This window comes from Amaranthus tricolor, chromosome 16 (genome assembly GCF_026212465.1).
Source record: "Amaranthus tricolor cultivar Red isolate AtriRed21 chromosome 16, ASM2621246v1, whole genome shotgun sequence".
NCBI classification, from domain to species: domain Eukaryota; kingdom Viridiplantae; phylum Streptophyta; class Magnoliopsida; order Caryophyllales; family Amaranthaceae; genus Amaranthus; species Amaranthus tricolor.
In genome coordinates, this window is record NC_080062.1 from 1,060,001 (window position 1) to 1,083,433 (window position 23,433).

Genomic DNA, 23,433 nt, shown 5'->3' on the forward strand with positions numbered 1-23,433 from the left:
GATTGGAGATTTTCAAGTTGAGTTCTTCAAATGGTTCTCTTGCTGCACCAAATCCTACTCTTGCTGCACCAAATCCTACTTTCCCTTTACAAAGTAATAATCTTATTATTTGCCGTTTAGACTTTGTCAACCTTTCTAATAATAAGATTTGATTCTAATATGTTATGTGAGAAATGGGCTTTATCAGTTGCAAATATATAATAAACGGAGGAAGTAGAATTCCAGCCACAACCATATGTTATGTTAAAAACTGTCTCTATCAGTTGCAAATATATAATAAACGGAGGAAGTAGAATTCTAGCCACAACCATAAGCATACATAATAAGTTGGAGCTCCATCGACCACTGGTCTGATCACGCGCTTACCTGCTTCAGGCATGTCATGTATAGGTTCAAGCCAAGATTGATTTATGTCTAGTACTAATAATTGATAGAATATATAACGTACATATCTCGAGGCTTTAATATTAGTTTAAGCTTTTAGTTGTAACTTCAAGATATATTATATATTTTGTCAGTTGATAAAATATTCAATAGGATATCCCAAGATTTTAGCTATTGATTTGGGTTAAGTATCCTATCATTAGTTCAGATAAGTTCTAACTAGAGTTAATTACATAGATTGAATTTACTACTATAATAAAAATATTATATTTGAGATTAGATTTACTACTTGGAAAATATTTATTTGCTACTGTGTTGATCACTTTTTTGATTTCGAAAACCCTGACATCATCCTGGCCCTTTTATGTATTTTAAAAAAATATATAACTAGATTGATTTATGTCTAAGTAGTGTAATGCTCTTGCGTCTTTTAAATTTGTTACATCATAATCTCCAATGTGATGACATTTTGACTAAAATATAATAAAATGCAAAGAACAGAGGAATGTTTAATGGTTATTATTTTCATCATTATTTCTTGCAAAAGTTTCACTAAACAAATCTTGGTTGCACATTGTAGGACGTGAACATGGTCTAACCAAAATCATGATCATCGTCATCATACTTGGTAAATTCATCATTTCCTATCCATCTTTGCTCTACTTAAGAAGTTTTAGATTTTCCTTTCAACTCTTGTTTGCAATTAGTAACTGTGAACAGCTTCGTGTTAAAAACACTTGCTGCCTCCTTTTTTTGAACAAAGGAGACTTGGGATACAAACCCGAATCTAACATCATATTAGAGTTTGTGCATGTTAAAGTGTCCATTATTATTCACATGTATATCATTCAACATCAGAAAAAGACAAATAGAATATGTAAATTTATAAACTAGAAGAATGATTTCAATTACACTATAAATTATCGTAAACGTTCTTCGAACTTATAAGTAGAATACAAAAATTCAATATTCTAAATAAAAATTAAAAAAAAGTACCCTAAAAAATTTTACCCAAATTAGAAACTAATTCAATTAAATTAAAAAAGTAAACTAATTTATAGAGAATTTGGACAATTAAAATTAGCCTTGGTTATAACTTGAAATTCGGGCCTCCCATTTTGAATGTTTCGCTTTCATTTAATATTATTTTCTATATTCTAGCAAAACTATCAAACAACTTTACACAGTGCAGTGGCATGCCTACCACATTTGTTGGTGTAGGTTGTGACTGTGATTCTAGCAAAGCTTATATACTCTTCATTTTTTTTTCCTAAGAGATGGGGTTACATGTGAACCCCCTAATGAACTAGGTACACCTATGCTTTTACTGCAATTTTTATTTGAATTGTCCAGACTCATTATTTTCAGCTTGTGGTCTTACCAGTAAAGCTAACTCCTATGTGAATATTTTCTTTTCAGGAATTGGAATAGGCATATGCATTTTAATTGCACTAATCCTCTTGTACAAAAAAATGAACTCGCTGATCGAGAAAAGTAAAGAAATTGAAACATTGTTGAAACAACATGGATCCCTCGGTCCAAAGAGACATACTTATGCAGATTTGAAGAGAATTACAAACTCCTTCAAAATCAAGCTAGGTGAAGGAGGTTACGGTGTTGTATACAAAGGAAAACTACATTGTGGGGATCAAGTGGCAGTGAAAATTCTCAAGAGATCATCGAATCGAGATATGGATATGGTGGAATTCATCAATGAAGTTGCAAGTATCGGAAACACCAATCATAAAAACATTGTGAAACTCCTAGGCTTTTGTTACGAGGGTTCAAAACGCGCTCTTATATATGACTACATGCCTTGCGGATCTCTTGAAAAGTTCACACATGGGGGCAGAGACGAAAATAATCAACAACTCTCATGGAAAAGTTTATTTGAAATCGCGATTGGGATTGCAAGAGGGCTAGAGTACTTGCACCAAGGGTGCAACAGGAGGATATTACACTTTGACATTAAGCCCCAAAACATTCTATTAGACGAGAATTATTGCCCCAAGATATCTGATTTTGGCCTGGCTAAGATATGCCCACAAAAGGACAGCATAATATCAATGTCAGAAGCCAGAGGAACTGCAGGGTACATTGCTCCTGAGGTTTTCTTCAAGAGATTTGGAGGAGTTTCTTATAAATCAGATGTTTATAGTTACGGAATGTTGGTTTTAGAAATGGTTGGGTGTCGAAAAAATATTGATGCGAAAGTGGAACATAGTAGTGAGCAGTATTTTCCGCATTGGATTTACAAGCAACTCGAGGAAGTTGAAGAGATCGATCAAATCGACACCACAAACAACAATGAGGGATCAGTACTCAAAAGGAAGATGGTTGTAGTAAGTTTATGGTGCATACAAACCAACCCCTTGACCCGACCAAATATGACTCGAGTTGTAGAAATGCTCGAAGGAACACTCGACTTGCTGCAGATTCCTCCGATTCCATCTCTTGCTTCTCCTTTGAGATCACACGAAATTTCTACCTCTCTAGACGAAATCTCATTAGGTGGACTTTTTTTATCCTCCATTTGATGTTCTAGTTAGACAATGTAGCCATTATAGTGAGCATTTTAGCTTTGTGTAAATGATTGTCTCCAATAAGATCAACATAATTTGCTAGTTAATTCCACTACTAGATAAAAGACTTGTTGCAACGGTTAAGGACCGTTGCTGTAGGGGTAAAAAGCGTTGCTAAAACCTTTTTGCGACGGTTACAAACCGTCGTATTTACTGTCATTGCCAAAAGTCTTTTGCAACGGCTTCTTGCATCTTTTGCAACGGTAGCAGTTGACTGTTGCCAAAGATACAATCTTTTGGCAACAGTTTCTCTTGATCGCACAAGACCATTGCAAAAGGTCTTTTGCAACACCAACCTATATAAATAAAAGGTCTTTAATGAAAAAGCTAAGCAAATGATAATTTTAATAATTAATAGCATAAGATGTAATTAGAAATTTGATTACAAATATTATAGTTAAGAAATTTACACGATTAACTTGTTATATCAAAAACTAAGGATCAATTCTTCCATAACCTAGTGCAACCAAATATTCACCTATACATCATTACGTCTAAAATTCTAAATATGTTCTTTTACGGCTCAATTTCATCATCATTCATCCAAAGCATTGATGTCGGAAACTCTTCACTTCCATCTTCTAATTCTTGAACCTCAAGCTCCGGCACCCATCGAAGGTCTTTCTCCTCTCGCAGGTATTTCAAATCCCGACGAGCAGATTTATGGTCTTTTGATTTTCCAGGAATGCCTAACAATGTCCCAATGATAACCAAGATATTAGACCTGAAATAGATCGAAATAATAAACAGCAGCAATGCTGCCAACAAATTACATCAAACAGTAGCAATAACACCAGAGAACACATCAAACAGTAGCAATAAACAGCTCATCTTTACTGGTAGTAGAAAAGAAACAATGCTTGAGGGAGATCACATTGGGATGATCAAGTAAACGCATCAATTGTAACTCTCGAACTCTAATAGAAATTTCCATCTTTAACATACTCTATCTAAGAACACACCATATTTATTCAAGGAAATATCATTACACAAGAACAAAGACAACTCAAACGATGAAAACAAACTTGATAAATTAGTAAAGAATCTGAGAATAATGACCTAAAGAAGCAAACAACATTAACCATATAGAGAAACTAGCTTAACCAATAATTGTTCTTACAATGAACAAAAACTTTACCTAAAAAAGGGGGAAAACTATCAAAAAGCTCACCCACAAGTAAGAAAAGGATACAAAAGGGATAAGTTTTGTAATGTTGTAGCAAGAAGAAAGATTCTAACCTAATTTTGTAAACAACCCAGAAGAATTAGAGATCTGGAATAGGGATTCTCAACCCAAAAAAAAGGGAAAAATTAAAAATTGATGGAACCCTAAATAGCTAATTAGTAAAGTAGCTCAACTGAAATGCAGTCAAATCAATTTCAACAACTATCAGTGACCAAAAACATAACTAATTTTCATGATTCAAACTTAAACAACACACAAAATTAGCTAAAAGATCAACAAAAATCAATAACTAGCATAAAAAATACAATACCCCAAAAACCCCCAAAAAAAACCTAAAAAAACCCAGAATTCTTTGCACCAAAAGAAGCGAAAAAATTTGTAGATCCCACAAAATAAACCAAAATAAGCAGAAAAAAGTGAAAGTACTCACCAATTTCATAACTTTAGGCAAAACCTTTTTCATCAAATCTCCATCTTCTCTTTCACCCAAAATTCCATCATTAATGGTGGCATTCAAGCACAAACAACTCATTTGGGCAATAAAACCTTGCTCTATCAATCACATTCGTAATCATAATCTATCAATCACAAGGTCAATAAGTAATAACATCTTACTTATTGCATCAATTTTCTTAAACAAGAGAATTCTGCATTTCAATGATCAAAGTTTCAACTGAAATTTTTCGTTATGAAACTAAATGTTTGAAATAGACACAGTAGCATAACATCTTGAGAAATATGTACATTACTATGAAGTGAGAAAATCCTAAATTGAGTGAGAAAAAGCTAAATCAAGTGACGCATTAAGAAAAATAAACCTAGATTTATAAAATAAAATACAATGATGGAAAAATCAAAAGCAAGATAACATATAAAAATCAAAAACAAGGTGAACATATAAAAAACAAGACAAATGACAGATTGAAAAACTCAAAAGTAAGATGAACAATAAAATACAAATTGGAACAATCAAGCCAAACGCAAAAGAACAAATTGAAAGATATTCAATCTAACCGTTCGTCGGTTATGAGATGAAAAGAAAAATGATTAATCGCGGTTGAGTGAAGAAAAACAAGATGAAAAGAAAAAATATTAACCCTAGAATTATAAAATCAAAGTAGAACAACAAAGAAAGTGAAATAAAAGAACAAAATGATGAGAAAAACTTACAGATTTAGGATGATAAATGCGGTGAATAGAAACAGACCTGACGGCTGACGAAGTGTCGAAGCAAAGGCTGAGCAGAGCTCGAAGCGAAGAGGAAGAGGGAGCGTCGGCCGTCGAACTGTCGAAGGCTCGAAGCGAACTTTCATTCGTCTGTCTGTACTCTGTCGTCTGTCGAATCGAGCACTCCAAGCTCCAACTGTCGTCTGTCGAAGTATGGTAATGGAATTGAAGAGGATTGAGGAAGAGGAAGGCAGGAAGAGACGAAGAGAAGAGGAAGCGACTCAGCGAGCAAGTATGGTAATGGAATCGAAGTTTAGGGTTTGTTTTTGGGTTTTCTCTTTCTTCCGCCTCCAGCAGCACGCTTCTTTCGTATTTTTTTTTATTTATTTATTTTTTTAAAATCGCATTTTATTTAACCGTTGCCTTTTCTAATCTTTTGCAATGGGTATAAGATAACCGTAGCCTTTTCTAATCTTTTGCAACGGTTTACTTGAACCCGTTGCCTTTTCTTATCTATTGCAACGGTTTTATTGTACCCGTTGCTAAAGCTGTTGCTATAAAATAAACCGTTGCCAAAGGGTGTTGCCTATGCTCTTTTATCTAGTAGTGTTCGCTTATGTTATGTCAGAAAACGATGATTATTGGTTTAATTTCATGTTTGGCAAATCAATGAATTCAATTTTGAATTTAAGTCATTTCTACCATTGTATTAAAAGTAGATAAAGTTAAGAATTTGAGAATGATTTCACAATCTTGTCATTTTCAAATTCTTTCTTTATGATTTCACAATTAAAATCTACAATTTGAAATAAATTTATTATTTCCAAACACAACTTTAGGAAATAACCATTGATGATTTTATTCTTCTCCGCAATTTCTTGAAGTTGTAAAACAAACTCTAGGCCCCAAACAACATCCTCAACCGATGGACGTTCGCTACCTTGATTGCGTACGCAATAAGCTCGGGAATAATCTCACCGAATTTGCTTAGATAATATTTTTATAATTTTATATGTACATAGTTTAAGATATTAATAATGACAAATTCTAATATTAAGAGGCGAACCTGTGTCTCAATTGAAGAACTGCAATGGGTGTTTGAAACTTCTCAAAATATTGATTATAACTTAATTATCTCCAACCATAAAAGGTACTGCATTCCAATCTTTAAGCATGGAACATGCCATTACAAGGCTTCTTCTCTAAGAAAAATGCATTTATAGAAATAAAAAATAGAATAAAAGTCTTTTCTTATTTATATCGATCTCATCCTAAAACGGTCTTAAATTAGGCTAAAAAGTCTTTCTAAATTAGTTAACACATTCACTTTAGTATTCAAAATACTCACTTTAGTTGTTTAATACTTTAACACATCATTTTATATGCTAAAACTAACATTTTGAATATTATAGCACTCATTTTTGTTCTTTAAAAGAGTCAGTCCGTTTGATAGATGGTAATAAATGGTAGTAATGGAAATAAAAACTAGTGTAATTTTGATTGAAAAATCTCTTGGCTACCTTGATGGCCATGCTTATCCAACTTTAATTATCTCATTTTCTTCATACAATTCATTCCAATGCATTACCAGGTGGTATTAGGTGGTATTAGGTGGTAATGAAAATTTGAAACAAAAATATTTTTTTGTGATCAAAGTTTCATCACCATGGGAATGACATGGAAATTGAGATGAAATAAAACACTATAAATCATTTTCATTATCACTATTTAGTATCACTAACCAAACGGATCCTTAAAACCATATATCGTGAGACAGTTTCATACTTGCTCTTGTAGCTTGGAGGAGAGTGGCATTATTATTGAGTGGGCTTTATATCATGGCAAAAACTTGGGAGAGACCGCCTCAATATGAGGCGCTACAATCGGGTCGGCCCAAAAGCTAAAAATTAAAAAAAATAAAAATGGCACCTAAAATTAGAAAATAAATTTAATTTTGACTTTAAAGATATCAATTCTGACATTTAAGCGATCAATTTCAACTTAAAGTAAACCTTAAATAAATCAATTAAAATAAAAATATTCAATTTTTACCTAAAAGTGATCAATTTTGACATTAAAGTAATCAATTTCTACTTACAAGTTTATAACCTTAAATGGACAATTATTTTAAAGACTTCAATTTCGATGTCAAAGTGATCAATTCAAACGTTTAAGTGATCAAAAAAGTGATCAATTAAATGATCAGTTATAACTTATTAAAGAAACCAATTATATTTATGACCTTAAAGGTATCAATTATGACCTTAAATTGATCAATTATTGATCGCGTATTGTAAAAATTTATAATTAAACCGATTAAACTATTGGTCTCAATATATGACGATGGCTCCTAAAACCTTCTGTTTTATCATTTCATTTTCTGTTTATTAGGCTTGATATCACTTGTGTTTCTCTGGGCGAAAAAATAGAAGCATAGAACTCATTATAACCGAAAAGGTTTAGTTACGAAATTTTGTATTTATGTTCATATATGTAGAGTCTAATAGCTATATGGGCTCTCAACCTCTCTAGGGTACCAATCCTTCCCTCTAATATCAATCAATTTGTCACATACTAGCTATTGGAATATATAATATTTTTTAAATGTATAAGCATATCATAAAACGTTGAAACGCTAAAAGTTGTAATGTTTTGAAAACAGTTACATCTACCACTAAACGCTACTTAAAATGTTGTTTAGCCAAGCAATTACTATTCACAAATTCCTGTGTAGAGACGGTCTCACCATGAGACGTTCATCTTACGGTTGAATAGCCCAACTAATACAAATATTAACATATGTGCTTCTCATTTTGTGGTCGTCTCATCGAGAAATGTTCTTTCACAAAAGTAGCTCTTATTATTTTATCCTTATTATTAAACTGCTATGCGGACAACGCTCTAAATAAACATATGATAAATAAAAATAATCCAAATTCAATTAAGGCAAACCATAACACAAATTTTTCTCACTTTGTAAGAAATCCAAATGAATAAAATCAAAGTGAGTCACACCAACATTGCAATTATTTGTTGATGTTAGGAAAGCAGGAGACAAGAAGTTCATGCATATAAATCATTACTCTATTGATTTTACATTAATTTGTGAACGAATTAGTATGTAGATGAATGGAGAAGCTTAGCTGATTGGATAATGTGAATAAAATCCAATTGCTACTTTGTAACAAATCCAAATGCATATTACGATGTATTACATTCAGTGCACCATTTGGAGTTTGCTTATGCCCTTACTTACCTACCTTAGCTTTTTGTGCAATGTTTTTATGCACACCATTCTTTCATGCATCTTGTTGGATCATTGTCTTCATCAAGCTATGTCTAAATTATTTGCATTTTTGCATCATTTTCTACTTTATCTTATATGTATTAATCTCAATATTATTTCTATGTTCTATTGAAATTGCTTCAGTTCACTTTTTAACGTGAAAGTTTTTTCAATTAACATTAATGATTAAAAGGAACGTAGGAAGTACGTACGTGATTTTTTTATTATATGAGTTGAGAGGAAAGTGATTCAAAGATTGTATCAGTGAGAAGAAGGAAAAAAATGATTATTGCGAGAAAAAAGAGAGTGTTTTACTCTCTCTAATTTACCATTATCTTTCCATTTGATCTGTACAGCTTTTAAGAAAGGTGTGAGGATCATGAGGTCAATAAGAACCTCGTCTGTTTTTGTATAAGAGTTAATTGAGATGAAAGTGTGGAGATCAAGTAAATAGTGACCCATGTAAGATAAATTAACCTAAAATTATCAAAAACATTACTCAAGATTAAAAGTAGATAGTTAATGAATTACACACAATAGAAAAGATAAGTTGTTACTAAAATGAAAGGAGTGTTATTTTACAATAACAATAATGATAAAATCTTAATCATAAAAAATTGAGTTTGACTAATTGAACCAATAGATCATTTCTAATGGTTATTCGCATCATTTTTTCTTCTTTAGTAATTTTGATTTTCAACCATCTAGACCTATAACTATAAATTTTTCATATTCCTTTTCATACGCTTTAGATCATTTTCGACATATCTCACCCTCTTATAAGTACTATATTAAAACTTGTATTTACCTTACTAAATAAAATGACCCCACGAACGAATGCACTCCCACAAATATCATATAATAATATGATATTATATTGATATGCATGGAGAGACGAATAAAATAAGATCTCAAATGGTTATATATTTCTCTCATATAATAATCGATATATTTAACATACTATAGAATAAAGAACAATGTAAAATTATTCTATAAAGCATAAAAAAAACGGAGGAAATATGCAATATAGAAGTATAATCACGTCTCTTCTCACTATAGGCTGCAAGTGTGCATCATGCAATACAAGTCTTCCGTATATTTGAAGTATATAATCCCACTTTAAACGTTAGATGAATGAGATTCTAATTCTTAACATGACTTTTTGAAGTCATAACAAGTACTCAATTTATCCAAAAGTTTAATTCAAATGATTAAGTAATCATTTAAAACTGCAAATACAATTTTAAATTCGGAATAATAGCATTATACTACTTTTATGTACTTATTTTTGAATTATATATATATATATATATATATATATATATATATATATATATATATATATATATGTATGTATATATGTATATATATATGTATATATGTATATATATATGTATATATGTATATATATATATATATATATATATATATATATATATATATATATATATATATATATATATATGTATATATATATATATATATATATATATATATATATATGTATATATGTATATATATATATATATGTATATATATATATATATATATATATATATATATATATATATATATATATATATATATATATATATATATATATATATATATATATATATATATTTATTTATTTATTTATTTATTTTTATTGATTATATTGAGTTGTACCTTAGCTTGTGTTGAGCACATGTAACTTTGCCATTGTATTTGGTTTCATTCGTCTCTTTCTTTGCAGTGCTCTTTTTATTTGAGCGTTGCTTTGACCGTATCCCTCTTGCCCTGTCTTCAGATGGGGTGTAGGTATGATTTGTCAGTCACTAACCCACAAACCCAATCCTAAGCGGAATCTATCGTGTATGATGGTAAATTGATTAATTTAATTTTATGTTGTACATGATCAGTTATGGTCTAAACTTCACAATGTCCTACGACGATACCACAATCAATTATACAGTTGCAACACCATCGTATACGGCGCCAGAATTAGTGTACTTGACAATGAGGGAGATGGGACCATATGTTGGAGAATTGAAGAAAATCAAAATTTGACATGGTTGTTCGAGGTCGATGTTGGATTAAATTATCTTGTGAGGCTCTATTTTTGCGAGTTAGATTCCACAATTTACAACACTGGCCAAAGACGTTTCGATGTTAGTATCAACAATCAAATGGGTGCACATGATATTGATGTTTTTGCGCTAACTGGTGGCATTTTCATTCCAACAAAGCTAGTGGTAGTGGTACCAACAAAGCTAGTGTCGAAACCAGAGGTCTTCTTTCAGTGACACTTACTCCCGACCCTACCGGCACGTAAGTTAATCATTGTTTTCTATGGGTGAGAAATCGAGAATCCGGCCCCTGCATGAGGAGGCTAGGAGTCAAGCATTGATTTTCCCCTGGGTTAAAAATTGAACGCCTATTACAAGAATGAATGGAAAGACTTTCTACAATACATTTGCATATATTTTAACCAAGTCAAACTCGCCGTGTGTTTTTTTAATCATTTTACCCAAAAACTTACATTTTTAGCCAGTATGGGTTTTTAAATCGCTATTTAAGATAGCAATTTTACGTGAAGTTTACTTTTCCAACTGTTTTTACCTGAAGCTCATTTCTCTATTTTTTTAAAAATAAAAAAAATTTCTTTTTTTTAGTTTGTTTATTTTTCTTGCCACATTTTATTTTATGGAAGTGGTCCCATCACGGAAAATTGTCATATACAAATTTTCGTTACTTTAAATTTAATCCAGATTTATGCAATATAAATGATTTTACAATTTCTTAGTCTTTGTATTATATATGATTCATTATTGCAATTTCAAAAGAGCATATAGAGTAATTATTTGTTTGATAGCAAGAATATTTTCCTTCTAAAAATACTTTATTTAATGACTTTTTCAAATTTGCATTGAAGTTGAAACTTTTGTCTTGTTTTTCTAGATATAACGATCTCTTGCTCAATGGATAGGAGATTTTCAAGTTGAACTCTTCAAATGGTTCTCTTGCCGCACCAAATCCTAATATCCCTATGAATTTAACATCTTTACAAGGTAATAATCGATCGTCGAACAGTTCTCATCATTTAATACCGATTATCGGAGGAATCCTTGGTGCTATTCTAGTAGTCGCACTCATATCATCAATATATTTCATAATCATTTTCCGAAGAAAAAAGGAGAAACAAAAATTCATGAAAACAATGAGCAAAGATGATACTAGCAAGCTTAAGTGGATTTCACCGTTGGATGATTCTGGATCTAATGCAACTACCGCTAATGTGATTTCTTCTCTGTCGTCCGATCTTTGTCGACGTTTCTCATTTGCGCAAGTTAGGGTTGCTACGAACGATTTCGACGACGATTTGATCATAGGAACCGGTGGGTTCGGTAAAGTTGACAAGGGTTCAATAGATGATGGAGCCACTATTGTGGCCATAAAACGTCTTACGACAACATCGAAGCAAGGCGCTCGTGAGTTTGAAACAAAAATCGAGATGCTATCGAGACTACGTCGCGTACATTTGGTGTCCTTAATCGGATATTGTGACGAACACGGTGAAATGATCATAGTTTACGAGTATATGCCACGTGGCACTCTTCGAGATCACTTGTTGTACAAGAATCCCGAGAGAAGCGAGAACCATACACCATTGTCGTGGAAGCAACGACTTATGATTTGTCTTGGATCAGCTCGCGGTTTGCACTATCTTCACCGGGTGCTAAACAATTGATTATTCATCGAGATGTCAAGTCTACGAATATTCTTCTTGATGATAAGTGGACGGCCAAAGTCTCAAAGGTAAGACCCACTCCTGGTGATATGGGTCCTACCCATGTTAGTACCGCTGTTAAAGGTAGTGTTAGATATTTAGAACCAGAGTACTATCGACGTCAACAATTGACATAGAAATCAGATGTACTCTTTCGGAGTTCTGTTGTTCGAGGTTTTATGTGCTCGATTTACGATGAACCCTATTCTACCCAAGCAACAAGTGAACTTAGCCGTGTGGGCTCGTTATAACTACAAAAATAAAACCCTCCACACAATTGTCAATCCAAATCTAACAGGGCAAATTGCACCCGAATGTCTAAGAAAATTTGGAGAAGTGGCAGAAATATGTATACGAGAACATGGAAGTGGTCGTCCTTCGATGGGGGACGTAGTTTGGGGCATTGAATTTGCCTTACAACTACAAGAAACCGCGGAGAAAATTATGCAAAACAATTTAAGTGATGATCCTCAAGGAGAAATTTCAGATTCTTCGATAAGCTTTAAACTTGATGGGGCAAATGCATTAGGTTCAATGTATATTGATGATGAATCGACCACAATAAATGATGATTTTTCTGATACTAAGATGGTTGATATGGGCACAAAAAAGTTATTGGATTGTAGAACTACTACATTTAACTCATCGGAATCACCCATAATTGATATGAAGTCTGGTTCGGTTTTTTCTGAGATTATCGACCCAAAAGCCAGATGACTCGTATAAATTATTGTATGAGACGATTTCTCTATAAAATGTGTTTCATACGAAATGAGAATATAAGATTTTTATTTCTCTTACAAGAGTATCTAAATGAAATAAGAAAAAATATTTTTTTTGTAAATTTTTTTTTGAGGATAATAAATAAAACTGTTAATTTTTTAATTAGTATTATATTTTAAATATTTCAAGGTACGGTTGTGTTTTTAATATGAATAATTATATCATAAAAATATAAGATGCATAAGTGCCATGTTAGTCCATTTCATTTTTAAGTTTTTTTTTTAAGAAAATCTAATAATTTATTGATAAAAATATCATACGACATCTACAACAGAGTAACAATCGATAAAATACATAACAATTTTAATCAAACAAAATTTTACTCCTTCCTACTCTTCCTACTTGTCCCAATTACTTTTTGGTTACTATTCATTAATCACTCTTAATTTGTATTTTATTCTTAATCTATAACTTAAAATATAGTCAAGCGGGATTTTATTTCTGTAACGGCCCGGTTTAAGTGACCCGGAAAATCATATGAAAACATGATCCCGGTTCACAAACGGACACAAATAAATTTTTTTTCACTCGGATCGTCAACGTTCCAACGGTAAAGGAATATGGTCAACGCAAGAAACAACGCCAAACAAAGAAAACAAGTCAGCGGAAGTCTTTACATACAACTCAAGAGCCTACCGGCCTCTAGACTAGCTAAAAAGTTGTACGAAATAAAAGAAAAACGTCATAAACTTTCGTTACATAAACCGAGTTATTTCGACTCATAAACTTATTACAAAATATATCTTAGTCTTGATGGTTACGGGTTATTTCCAATGATTCCAAAAGTTAATTTCTGACCAGAAACTTTATTGGCCATTTCAGACAGTTGACAAAATTCAAATGAAAAATCCGACTTCGCCGTTGTGTTCGGAACGCGTCAATTACCTTGGGTACCAAATTTCATAATTTCTAACATCCATTTACTATTTTCAATTATTTTAAGCGTTTAACGAGTTTTTTTTTTTTTTTTTTTTTAAAAAAACACATCGGATACATAAACCAACAACGGAAACGACTAACGTTTTCCGAATCGGCACCAATACCGAGACAACAGCTTCTGTCCGGAACTCTCATTACATTATTATTGTTGCTATTATTATTTTATATATATTCATACACAAAAACCCATCATCAAAGCATAAGAGTCATCATAATAAAAAAAAAAATAGGTCCATTCACAAGATCTTTAAGAGACTTAAAATTCCACAAATTATAATAATTAAATTAAATACTTAATTCTCTTAACAAATTAAAATTTTGTAGAGAATCATAAAACAAAAATCATCCTTCTTGATTCAAGACATATATATATAAATACACAATCCCTCAAGCAAATCCAATTTTGCTAAAGGATTTATAACTTCATAGAGGACTACACTACATGATCCATATCATTTAAATTCCTACTAACAAATTGTAATTTAGTTAGAGAAATGTAAATCATAAAAGAAATTTATTTAAATATCAATATTAACTTAATTCTTTTAACAAATTAAACTTTGCTAAAGAATATAAATCAGAAACGTAACTCAATCCTTTTAACAAAATTGAAGTTTATTAAAGGATTAGTAGAGAAAATTATATATAAAAGAAAATATATTCAATCCTCCTAAAAGTCATAGGATATCATCATACATAAAATATATTTCACCTTAGAAATCTTATGAATAAAATTTATAAATAACAATTCAACTAAACTTACCCTTTGAACAAAAGATTGAATTGAACAACAAAGGTTTTTTTTTTTTTTTTTTTCTTCTTGAGAATGCCGAAACAAATGGAACAAAGGAGAACTTTTTTTTTCAGAAATTTTGTGGCTGCTGAAGCAAAAAATGGAGTGATTATGTGAGGCTTAAGAATTAATAATGGGCAAATTAAAAACAAAACATAATTGTGCTATAAATCCCACTTATGAGAGGAGTTACAAAACTCCTCCCATTCCTTACACTCCACCGGCTGCCCCTTCCATTCCCTCCTTAATAATTTTTTTTTAATTAATTAATTAATTGAGTAATTATTATATTATTGTCACAACAGAAAAGAAACGTCACGCGATAAAACTCGTTACCGTTAAAATTAAACCTACTTTATTACTTATAATTAACTATATAAAGTAGCATAATTTAATATTACTTATTTATTTTATTTTCTTATACTTTATTTTATTATATTTTACTTATTTCTAGACCCGATAAATTACGGGGTGTTACAATTTCATTCGTCTCAATACAATGATTATTAATATCAATTTTTCATAATTTTTAATTATGCACAATTAAAGATATTAAAGGTTAAAATGTCGCCTCGACAAGTGTTAAAAGGGTAAATGGGACAAGTAGGCTGAATATGAGGGAGTATATAAAAAAAGTCATGATCATTATAAGGTTGATAGTAGCCCAAAATTTACAATGAATGTTAGAATTTTTTGAGAGAAAAAAAGAGAGTTAGAAGAGAGCAAGATTAGCAATTTATAAAAGTCTAGTTTTTTTCTACTTCGCCACATACATACATAACAAAATTCTTTTTTACTCTTCTCAAATGGAATTATAAAATTTTATGTCAAATTTTAATTAATAATCCTCATTAATTTATATAAAAAAACATATTTATATGTGAATATTGATAAATTCGTCTCGATATATACCTTTTAAATATTATTTATTATAACTATTAAAAATTTACAATTAAAGTTATTTAAAATTTATATTTATATTAAAATCTAAAAACAAAAATTACAAGAATAAAAGAAAATGTAGCGATAAAAGTAAGAATACTTTTGGAAGAGACTTGTATACTAAGTAGACAAATTGGACTAAGTCAATTCGTGAGTGGCAAAATGAGACTTGAGACTTGAGACTTGAGACTTGAGATGGAATTAGAGTCAAGATTAACGCCAAATAAGAAAACAAGTCAGCGGAAGTCTTTACATACAACTCGAGAGCCTACGTACCGGCCTCTAGACTAGCTAAAAAGTTGTACGAAATAAAAGAAAAACGTCATAAACTTTCGTTACATAAACCGAGTTATTTCGACTCATAAACTTATTACAAATTATATCTTAATCTTGATGGTTACGGGATCTAAGCTGAGTCCTCACTCCAGCCCCCACCTGCAATCAACCTACTGCACGTCGTATGACAACACGTAGCAGGTTCCAAAGAGCAACCAATACACGTTAGAGACTTCATACATATGTCAAACAGGTTGAATACAAGCATTGTGTTTATCCTAGCATGATGGAATTAGAGTCAAGATCAACCCTTAAAGTTGGGCAACTTTTTCTTTATTTTAGATTATAATCCATTGGGACCCTCAAGTAAAATAAGAACAAATTTCATAAAGTTGTTGAATTTTCTTCTATGCTAAAAACCATTTTGATAAATTGATTGATCATAGCTTTTGTTTTTTATTGGAAGATGGCAAATAAGGAGTCCATGGTTGGACCTGCCTAGGCTATGAACTAATTTATTTAAATAAAAATCTATTAGTTTTGAATTGTTTGAAGTATTATAACCTTTTTTATTCTAATGTAATAATACCTCATATGGTTTTTCACATTTTTTATACATCATTCTAATTTTTCATGTGTCGAAAAGTGTTTGTTAAAGATTATAAAAAGTTAATGATAATAAAATATACATTGAGACGAATCAAATAAGATCACATACACTTATTAATATATTGAGAATAATAGCTACTCTTGTGAAAGACCAGCTCTTGGTGAAACGATCTCAAAATAAGAAGCTTATTTATTAAAAATTATAAATTGAGTTATTCAACTCATGATTGAAGAACGTCTCACAATAAGACCGTGTCACACAACAATTTGTGTGAGAATAAAATATAAACTATAATAATTAGTGAATAGTATGAAAAAAAAATCATCTAATAAGAATAGGAAGGAGTAAAAAAAAATGACAATTGAATTGGATCCATCTCTTTTGAGTCATCTAATAAAATATACAGATGAGCTTTGCACACCTTATACTAGTATAATGAGTCATCAAAAACGACTAAATTTACTTAAAGGCTAATAAGGAAAAAAACATACTTCCTCCATCTCTTTTGAGTGCCTATTTGAATATACACACTATTTAATGTAGTGTTTTAATTCATAAGGTCTAAAATTATGGATAATAAAAATTATAAAAATTAATACTAATAAAATTTACATCAAGACTAATCAAGTAAGATCCAACTTGAAATTTTTTTGTTAATATATTAAAAATAAAAATACAAATTAAGGGTAATTTTTAAATTAATGGAAAATATCTGGGGACCATAGGCATTATTAAAATATTAAAATGAGAATTATTTAAAAATGTCCAAATTTGTGATACAAATAGAAAGATTCATTATGAAAACAACAAATAAAACATCTAAAAATGTCAAATAAAAATTATTTGATAAACGAAAGGAGTATTTCTTATAATTTAAATTTTTATAAGAAAAACTACTTAAAATGATCCAACATTTTACTGATTTCCCTACGATTTTACAAATTTTTTGTAACACACAAGCCATCATCATTGAGAACCTTCACCCACCTCCGTCACCACCAATTGCAACCATTATCACACTCTCATTCTTCTTTCTTCTTTAATCGCCATCGCTCACCAAAGTCTAAAACCTTAATTTTGAAGGGTGTAATCATAAAATGTGAGGTATATGTATGTTCTAAGAAAATACAGCTCATACTTTTGATATTCTTCATGTATTTTTTTTCATGTATTAATCAATATGACATAGTAATATTATTCTAGAAAAATTATACAAAAATTGAATTATTCTATATAATTTTTCTTTTTTTATAAAAGGTATTTATAGATATTAAGACTTGAACATACCATTTTGAGCTGATTTTTGGACGGTTCAGTTTTTTTGCAATTTGATTTTTGCAGCTCAGTTCACAGTTTGTATACAAACAAAATAGTCGATGACTATCTCATCATCATCATCATCATCGTATCCGGTATATCACGCTCATAGAAAACTATGATCAGGATTTGGGGAGGGAAGGAAGACGGCAACTCATACCCAGGATGCGGCCAAAGAATCCCTCGACTCTAGATTGTTCCTTGAAATGATAGGTTCCTGTAACGAGAAGGAATAATTGAAATTGAATCCGTCAACTTACATATTACTATACAAGCTTGGACCTTAAACATAAAATAGAAAATAAATAAAATAAAAATAACTAAATAAAAAATGAGTATAAGAATAAAATGTAAAAGGCAAAAGCAAAAAACAGAGCACCAACTGTAAGCGAGAGGATTTCAGCAGTCTAATACATAGATAAAGCGCTTTTAATTACCACTATTCTTAGTCAGTTCTTTAGAGAGGTGTAGGATTTCAGCTATCCATGACTATCTCTGCTCTTTTAAGACTACAAAAGTTCTAAAGAATTCCTAGAAATTAATTATTATGAACTTCATATACTTGTATATGATACATTGATAGTCCATATCCAAACATTTAATTTTATCACCATAAATGTTAATTCATCAACTTTGGCCTACCAAAACATTCCACTCAGCCCACCGATGATGGCAGTTTTGACGAATGGCAGACCGATCTAGAGTTCATCCTCACACCGCTACATACGACCACCACCAACACTGCCAAGGCAGATATTCCGGATCCGAATCGGAGTATTTACTAAAAGGATATCTGATTTTTAAATTTTTTTTTTATTTTTTAATATATATATATATATATATATATATATATATATATATATATATATATATATATATATATATATATATATATATATATATATATATATATATATATATATATATATATATATATATATATATAACTTTGATTATATTATTGAGTATACTAATATTTATAATTCACCGGTACAACTAAGTTACATAATTGATTATATTATTGAAAATCCAACCATATTCTCAAAATGATTTTTTTCAAACATTAAATAATAAGTTTCATTAAAGAAAGAAAGCGAAATGAGTTTAAATATTTATGTGTAAATAATCGCAAAATTTTTTTAAAAAGGCAAAAAAATAAAAATAAAATAAAATCGGATATCCAGTATCCGATTCGATAATTAGATATATGAAATCTAGAAATCCATTTTAATCCGAATCGGAACAAACCAAATCATGATTTTCATTATCCGAAAAGCAGATTTTCGAATCCGAATCGATTCGGTATACGATTTTAAACACCCTTCATTGGCATTATGGCACGTATTATGATTATTTCTTAACCAGATCCAAAATAATCGTTTGGGTCATTCTCTTCCATACTAACAAAACTTAATTAAGTGAATGTGCTAAAAACATGGTAAATTGTAATAAGTTTAATTCTTATTACTACTATTTGGTACCAACAACCAATGGGTCGTAACTACAAATTCAAATTGTTAATAGTTCAATATTTCTACAAAATTTGGGTTGAAGTAAAATAATTGGTGGAATTTATGAACATGTGCGAGGGCCTCTCGACCCGATCTGACTTGTTTATAATTTTTTTCTTACAAATTTTCATTGATATAGACATGTCAGATTGAGTATTAAAATGCATTCTAACTTAATTACTTGTTTCTGTCAATAATATTTAAACAATTAATGATTATAGATCTATAATAATATATCATAATATATTAGGTTTTGTGGAAGACGATTAATAATTCTCATTAATGACAAAGGGTAAATATATATAGTATAAAAAAATCCCTTATTCAAGGGATATAATAATTACATAATATGTGTTTTTAAACTAATATCAAAAGAACTAATTACGATTATTTAAGGAACGCAAAAACTTGTGATAGACGGTCTCCTATGGGGACCTTCCATATATATACCGGTCCAAAAGCCAAAAATTGAAAACCAAAAGTGATCTAAATTTTAAAAATTAAAGAATAAAAATTCAATTTTAACCTTAAAATTATCAATTTCTACTTAAAGTAAATCTTAAATAAATCAATTAAAATATAAAAAAATTGAATTATGAACTAAAAGTGATCAATTTTGACATTAAACTGATCAATTTCTACGTACTAGTTTATACCTTAAAAGTAAAACTTTAAAGAGCTCAATTATATATAAAGTGATTCTTTAAATGATCAGTTACAACTTTTAAAAGATATTAATAAAAAAATTCAATTTTGATTAAAAGTGATCAATTTTTACATTAAAGTGATCAATTTCTTCATACAAGTTTATATCTCTAAATGAGTCAATTTTTTTAAAGTCTTCAATTTCAATGTTAAAGTGATCAATTTAGACCTTGAAGTGATCAATTATATATAAAATGAGCAATTAAATAATCAGTTATAACTTATAAAAGAAATCAATTATAAACTTAAATAGATTAATTACTATTGGTCTATTGGAAAAAAATATAATTGGGCTGATTGAACTATTGGACTATTGAACTATTGATCTCATATTGAGACGGTCACTCGCAAGATTAGTTGTTTAAGAAATGTACAATATGTTGATTGTTGGCAAGAATAATTCATAGCCCATTATTAGCTTGTTCTATTTTTATTTAAATAAAGGGTTTATTTAAAGCTCAATCCATTTAACACTAAAATCCGGGCCCCAAAGAGCCCTCAGTCCATTGCACAACTTTAGTTATGTGGTAGAAATTGATAAAAAATGATTAATTAGACTTAATATAAAAAGGAAAAATTAATATTAATAATCCAACCTTTCACCTTTTCGTTGCGAATAATTACACTTTTGAATTATTTTCTGATAAAAACTTATTAATTAGATTTAATAAATATTTGCTTATATTTGAAGAAATAATGTACAGTGAATAAAAATGGTTAGTAACTTTGATTTCGATTAATATTATTTTAGTGTTGTTGTACTTGATCAGTAATGGTCACAACTACTTCTCATCGATCAACAACGATACCACAAACATCAATTACACAGTTACAAGCGCCTGAGTTAGTCTACTTGACAATGAGGGTGATTGGGCCATATGTTTATACCACAAAAATCTTGGTTGCACGTTGTAGGACGTGAACTCGGTCTAACCAAATTCAGGAGCATCTTCATCATTCTCGGTAAATTCATAATATCCTATCCATCTTTGCTCTATTTAAGAAGGTTTTGTTTTCCCTTTCAACTCTTGGGATACATACCCAAATTTAACATCATATCAGAATTTGTGCATGTTAAAGTGTCTATTATTATTTACATATAAGTCGCCCAACATCAAAAAAAGAGAAAGAGAACATGCACTTTATAAACTTGAAGAATAATTACAGCTACTGCTACAAATTACAATAAAAAAAATTTGGACGCGACGGTCTCATATTGAAACCGTCAATATGGGCCGTCCCAAAAGCTAAAATTTGAAAAATAAAAATGGTCGTGCTCCCAGAAATTAAAGACAAAAAAATTCAATTTTGACATTAAAGGTATAATTTTGACCTTAAATCTATTAATTTCGACTTAAAATAAACCTTAAACGGATCAATTAAAATAAAAAATTTTAATTTTGACCTATAAGTGATCAATTTTGACGTTAAACTGATCAATTTCTACCTAAATATGGTTCTGTTTTCGCAATATTAAAACAGAGGTAATAAAATAATATTATTCTATCATCCTATGAATAAATTTCAAACGAAACAAAAGCAAAACTATCAAACAACTTTACACAGTGCAGTGGCATGCTACCACATTTGTTAGTGTGGTTGTGCGTTTGATTCCAGCAAAAGTTATATACTCTTTTTTTCTAAGAGATGGGGTTACATGTGAAACCCCATGCTAATGAACTAGGTACCCCTATGCTTTTACTTCAATTTTTATTAAACTGTTCAAACTCATTTTTTTCAGCTTGTGGTCTTACCAGTAAAGCTAGCTCCTGTGTGAATATTTTCTTTTCAGGAATCGAAATAGGCATATGCATGTTAATTACTAATCCTCTTGTACAAAAGAATGAACTTGCTGATCGAGAAAAGTAAAGAAATTGAGACATTGTTGAAACAACATGGATCCCTCGTTCCAAAGAGGCATACTTATGCAAATTTGAAGAGAATTACAAACTCCTTCAAAATTCAAGCTAGGTGAAGAAGGCTATGGTATTGTATACAAAGAAAAACTATATTGTGGGGATCAAGTGGCAGTGAAAATTCTTAAGAGATCATCAAATCGAGATATGGATATGGTGGAATTCATCAATGAAGTTGCAAGTATCAGAAACACCGATCATAAAAACAGTGTAAAACTCCTAGGCTTTTGTTACGAGGGTTCAAAATGCGCTCTTATATATGACTACATGCCTTGCGGATCTCTTGAAAAGTTCACACATAGGGGAAAAGACGAAACAAATCAACAACTCTCATGGGAAAGTTTGTTTGAAATCGCAATTGGGATTGCAAGAGGGCTTGAATACTTGCACCAAGGGTGCAACACGAGAATTTTACACTTCGACATTAAGCCTTAAAACATTGTATTAAACGAGAATTATTGTCTCAAGATATCTGATTTTGGCCTGGCTAAGATATGCCCACAAAAGGGCATCATAATATCAATGTTAGAAGCCAGAGGAACTGCAGGGTACATTGCTCCTGAGGTTTTCTTCAAGAGATTTGGCGAAGTTTCTCTTATATGAGATGTTTATAGTTACGGAATGTTGGTTCTGGAAATGGTTAGGTGTCGAAAAAATGTTGATGCGAAAGTGGAACATAGTAGTGAGAAGTATTTCTGCATTGGATTTACAAGCAACTCGAGGAAGTTGAAGAGATCGATCAAATTGATACCACAAACAACAACGAGGGATCAATACTCAAAAGGAAGATGGTTGTAGTGATTTTATGGTGCATACAAATCAACCCCTTGACCCGACCAAATATGACTCGAGTTGTAGAAATGCTCGAAGGAACACTCGACCTGCTATTAATTCCTCCGATTCCATCTCTAGCTTCTCTTTTGAGATCACACCAAAATTCTACGACTCAGGATGAAATATATGATATGAATGGTGTGACTTGAGTGTACATTTATGTGTGCATTCATGTGGTGACTTATGGGATGGAATCCTAGAAATGTCATGAATGGAAGTATTAAGTGTAGTCTTAATGTTTGTGGTTTATGATGATGATTAAAGTATGGATTATTGAGGTGATGAAATGTGATTTAATCATGGGAGTTATGGAACTTAATGAAGAAGTGCTAAGGTTTAATTCAAGATGATCTACTATGCAAAGTCGAGCAAAACTGTCCGAAGCTCTCTAAAGTTCCACTTGACCAGCTCGCTCGACCGAGCAAGCTCTAAG

At 30.7% G+C, this 23,433-nt stretch overlaps 2 protein-coding genes, 1 long non-coding RNA gene and 2 pseudogenes across 16 annotated transcripts in view; 3 read left to right on the plus strand and 2 right to left on the minus strand.

Annotated features, from left to right (window-relative positions):
* LOC130802216 (probable receptor-like protein kinase At5g39020) overlaps positions 1 to 3,013 on the plus strand; it is a 4,060-nt gene extending 1,047 nt beyond the window's left edge. The window contains exons 2-4 of one of the 2 annotated variants that reach the window (XM_057666140.1): positions 1 to 93; positions 965 to 1,012; positions 1,804 to 3,013. The exon at positions 1 to 93 is cut by the window's left edge and continues 23 nt beyond it. In XM_057666140.1, coding sequence (XP_057522123.1) covers positions 1 to 93; positions 965 to 1,012; positions 1,804 to 2,921 — 1,259 coding nt within the window. In that variant the 3' untranslated portion in view covers positions 2,922 to 3,013. The remainder of the gene's footprint in view (positions 94 to 964; positions 1,013 to 1,803) is intronic. The other variant, XM_057666141.1, reaches the window with a different exon arrangement.
* Positions 1 to 13,091, plus strand: part of LOC130803292 (uncharacterized) — an 18,312-nt pseudogene extending 5,221 nt beyond the window's left edge.
* On the minus strand, positions 3,301 to 5,815 carry LOC130802219 (uncharacterized). Of its 12 annotated transcripts, none has more exons than XR_009039753.1 (3): positions 5,323 to 5,743; positions 4,583 to 4,704; positions 3,301 to 3,724 (listed from the first exon to the last, which is right to left on the minus strand). XR_009039753.1 is itself a non-coding variant. In XM_057666149.1 (3 exons), exons 1-3 carry the CDS (start codon positions 5,463 to 5,465, stop codon positions 3,685 to 3,687), a joined length of 234 nt encoding a protein of 77 aa, XP_057522132.1. In that variant the 5' UTR covers positions 5,466 to 5,744; the 3' UTR covers positions 3,301 to 3,684. The 12 variants fall into 12 exon arrangements, 5 of the variants coding, with proteins under 5 accessions (XP_057522132.1, XP_057522128.1, XP_057522130.1 ...); XR_009039752.1 differs by having other exon boundaries at positions 3,301 to 3,655; positions 5,323 to 5,739; XM_057666149.1 differs by having other exon boundaries at positions 3,301 to 3,690; positions 5,360 to 5,744.
* Positions 13,092 to 15,942: 2,851 nt separating the features above from the next.
* Positions 15,943 to 18,837, minus strand: LOC130802220 (uncharacterized). 2 transcript variants are annotated; one of them, XR_009039757.1, is made up of 3 exons: positions 18,677 to 18,837; positions 18,005 to 18,251; positions 15,943 to 16,280 (listed from the first exon to the last, which is right to left on the minus strand). It is a non-coding gene; the product is annotated as an uncharacterized LOC130802220 (long non-coding RNA). The 2 variants fall into 2 exon arrangements; XR_009039756.1 differs by having other exon boundaries at positions 18,472 to 18,817.
* A 3,256-nt stretch (positions 18,838 to 22,093) lies between these two features.
* On the plus strand, positions 22,094 to 23,149 carry LOC130803294 (PR5-like receptor kinase; annotated as a pseudogene).
* Positions 23,150 to 23,433: the final 284 nt, after the last annotated feature.

Coding starts and splice junctions, on each gene's coding strand:
- LOC130802219 (XM_057666144.1), bottom strand. CDS start 5,465: ATGAAAGTTCGCTTCGAGCCTTCGACAGTTCGACGGCCGACGCTCCCT. Junction 3,691..5,322: donor GCATTTATCATCCTAAATCT/GTAAGTTTTTCT, acceptor GATCTATTTCAG/GTCTAATATCTTGGTTATCA.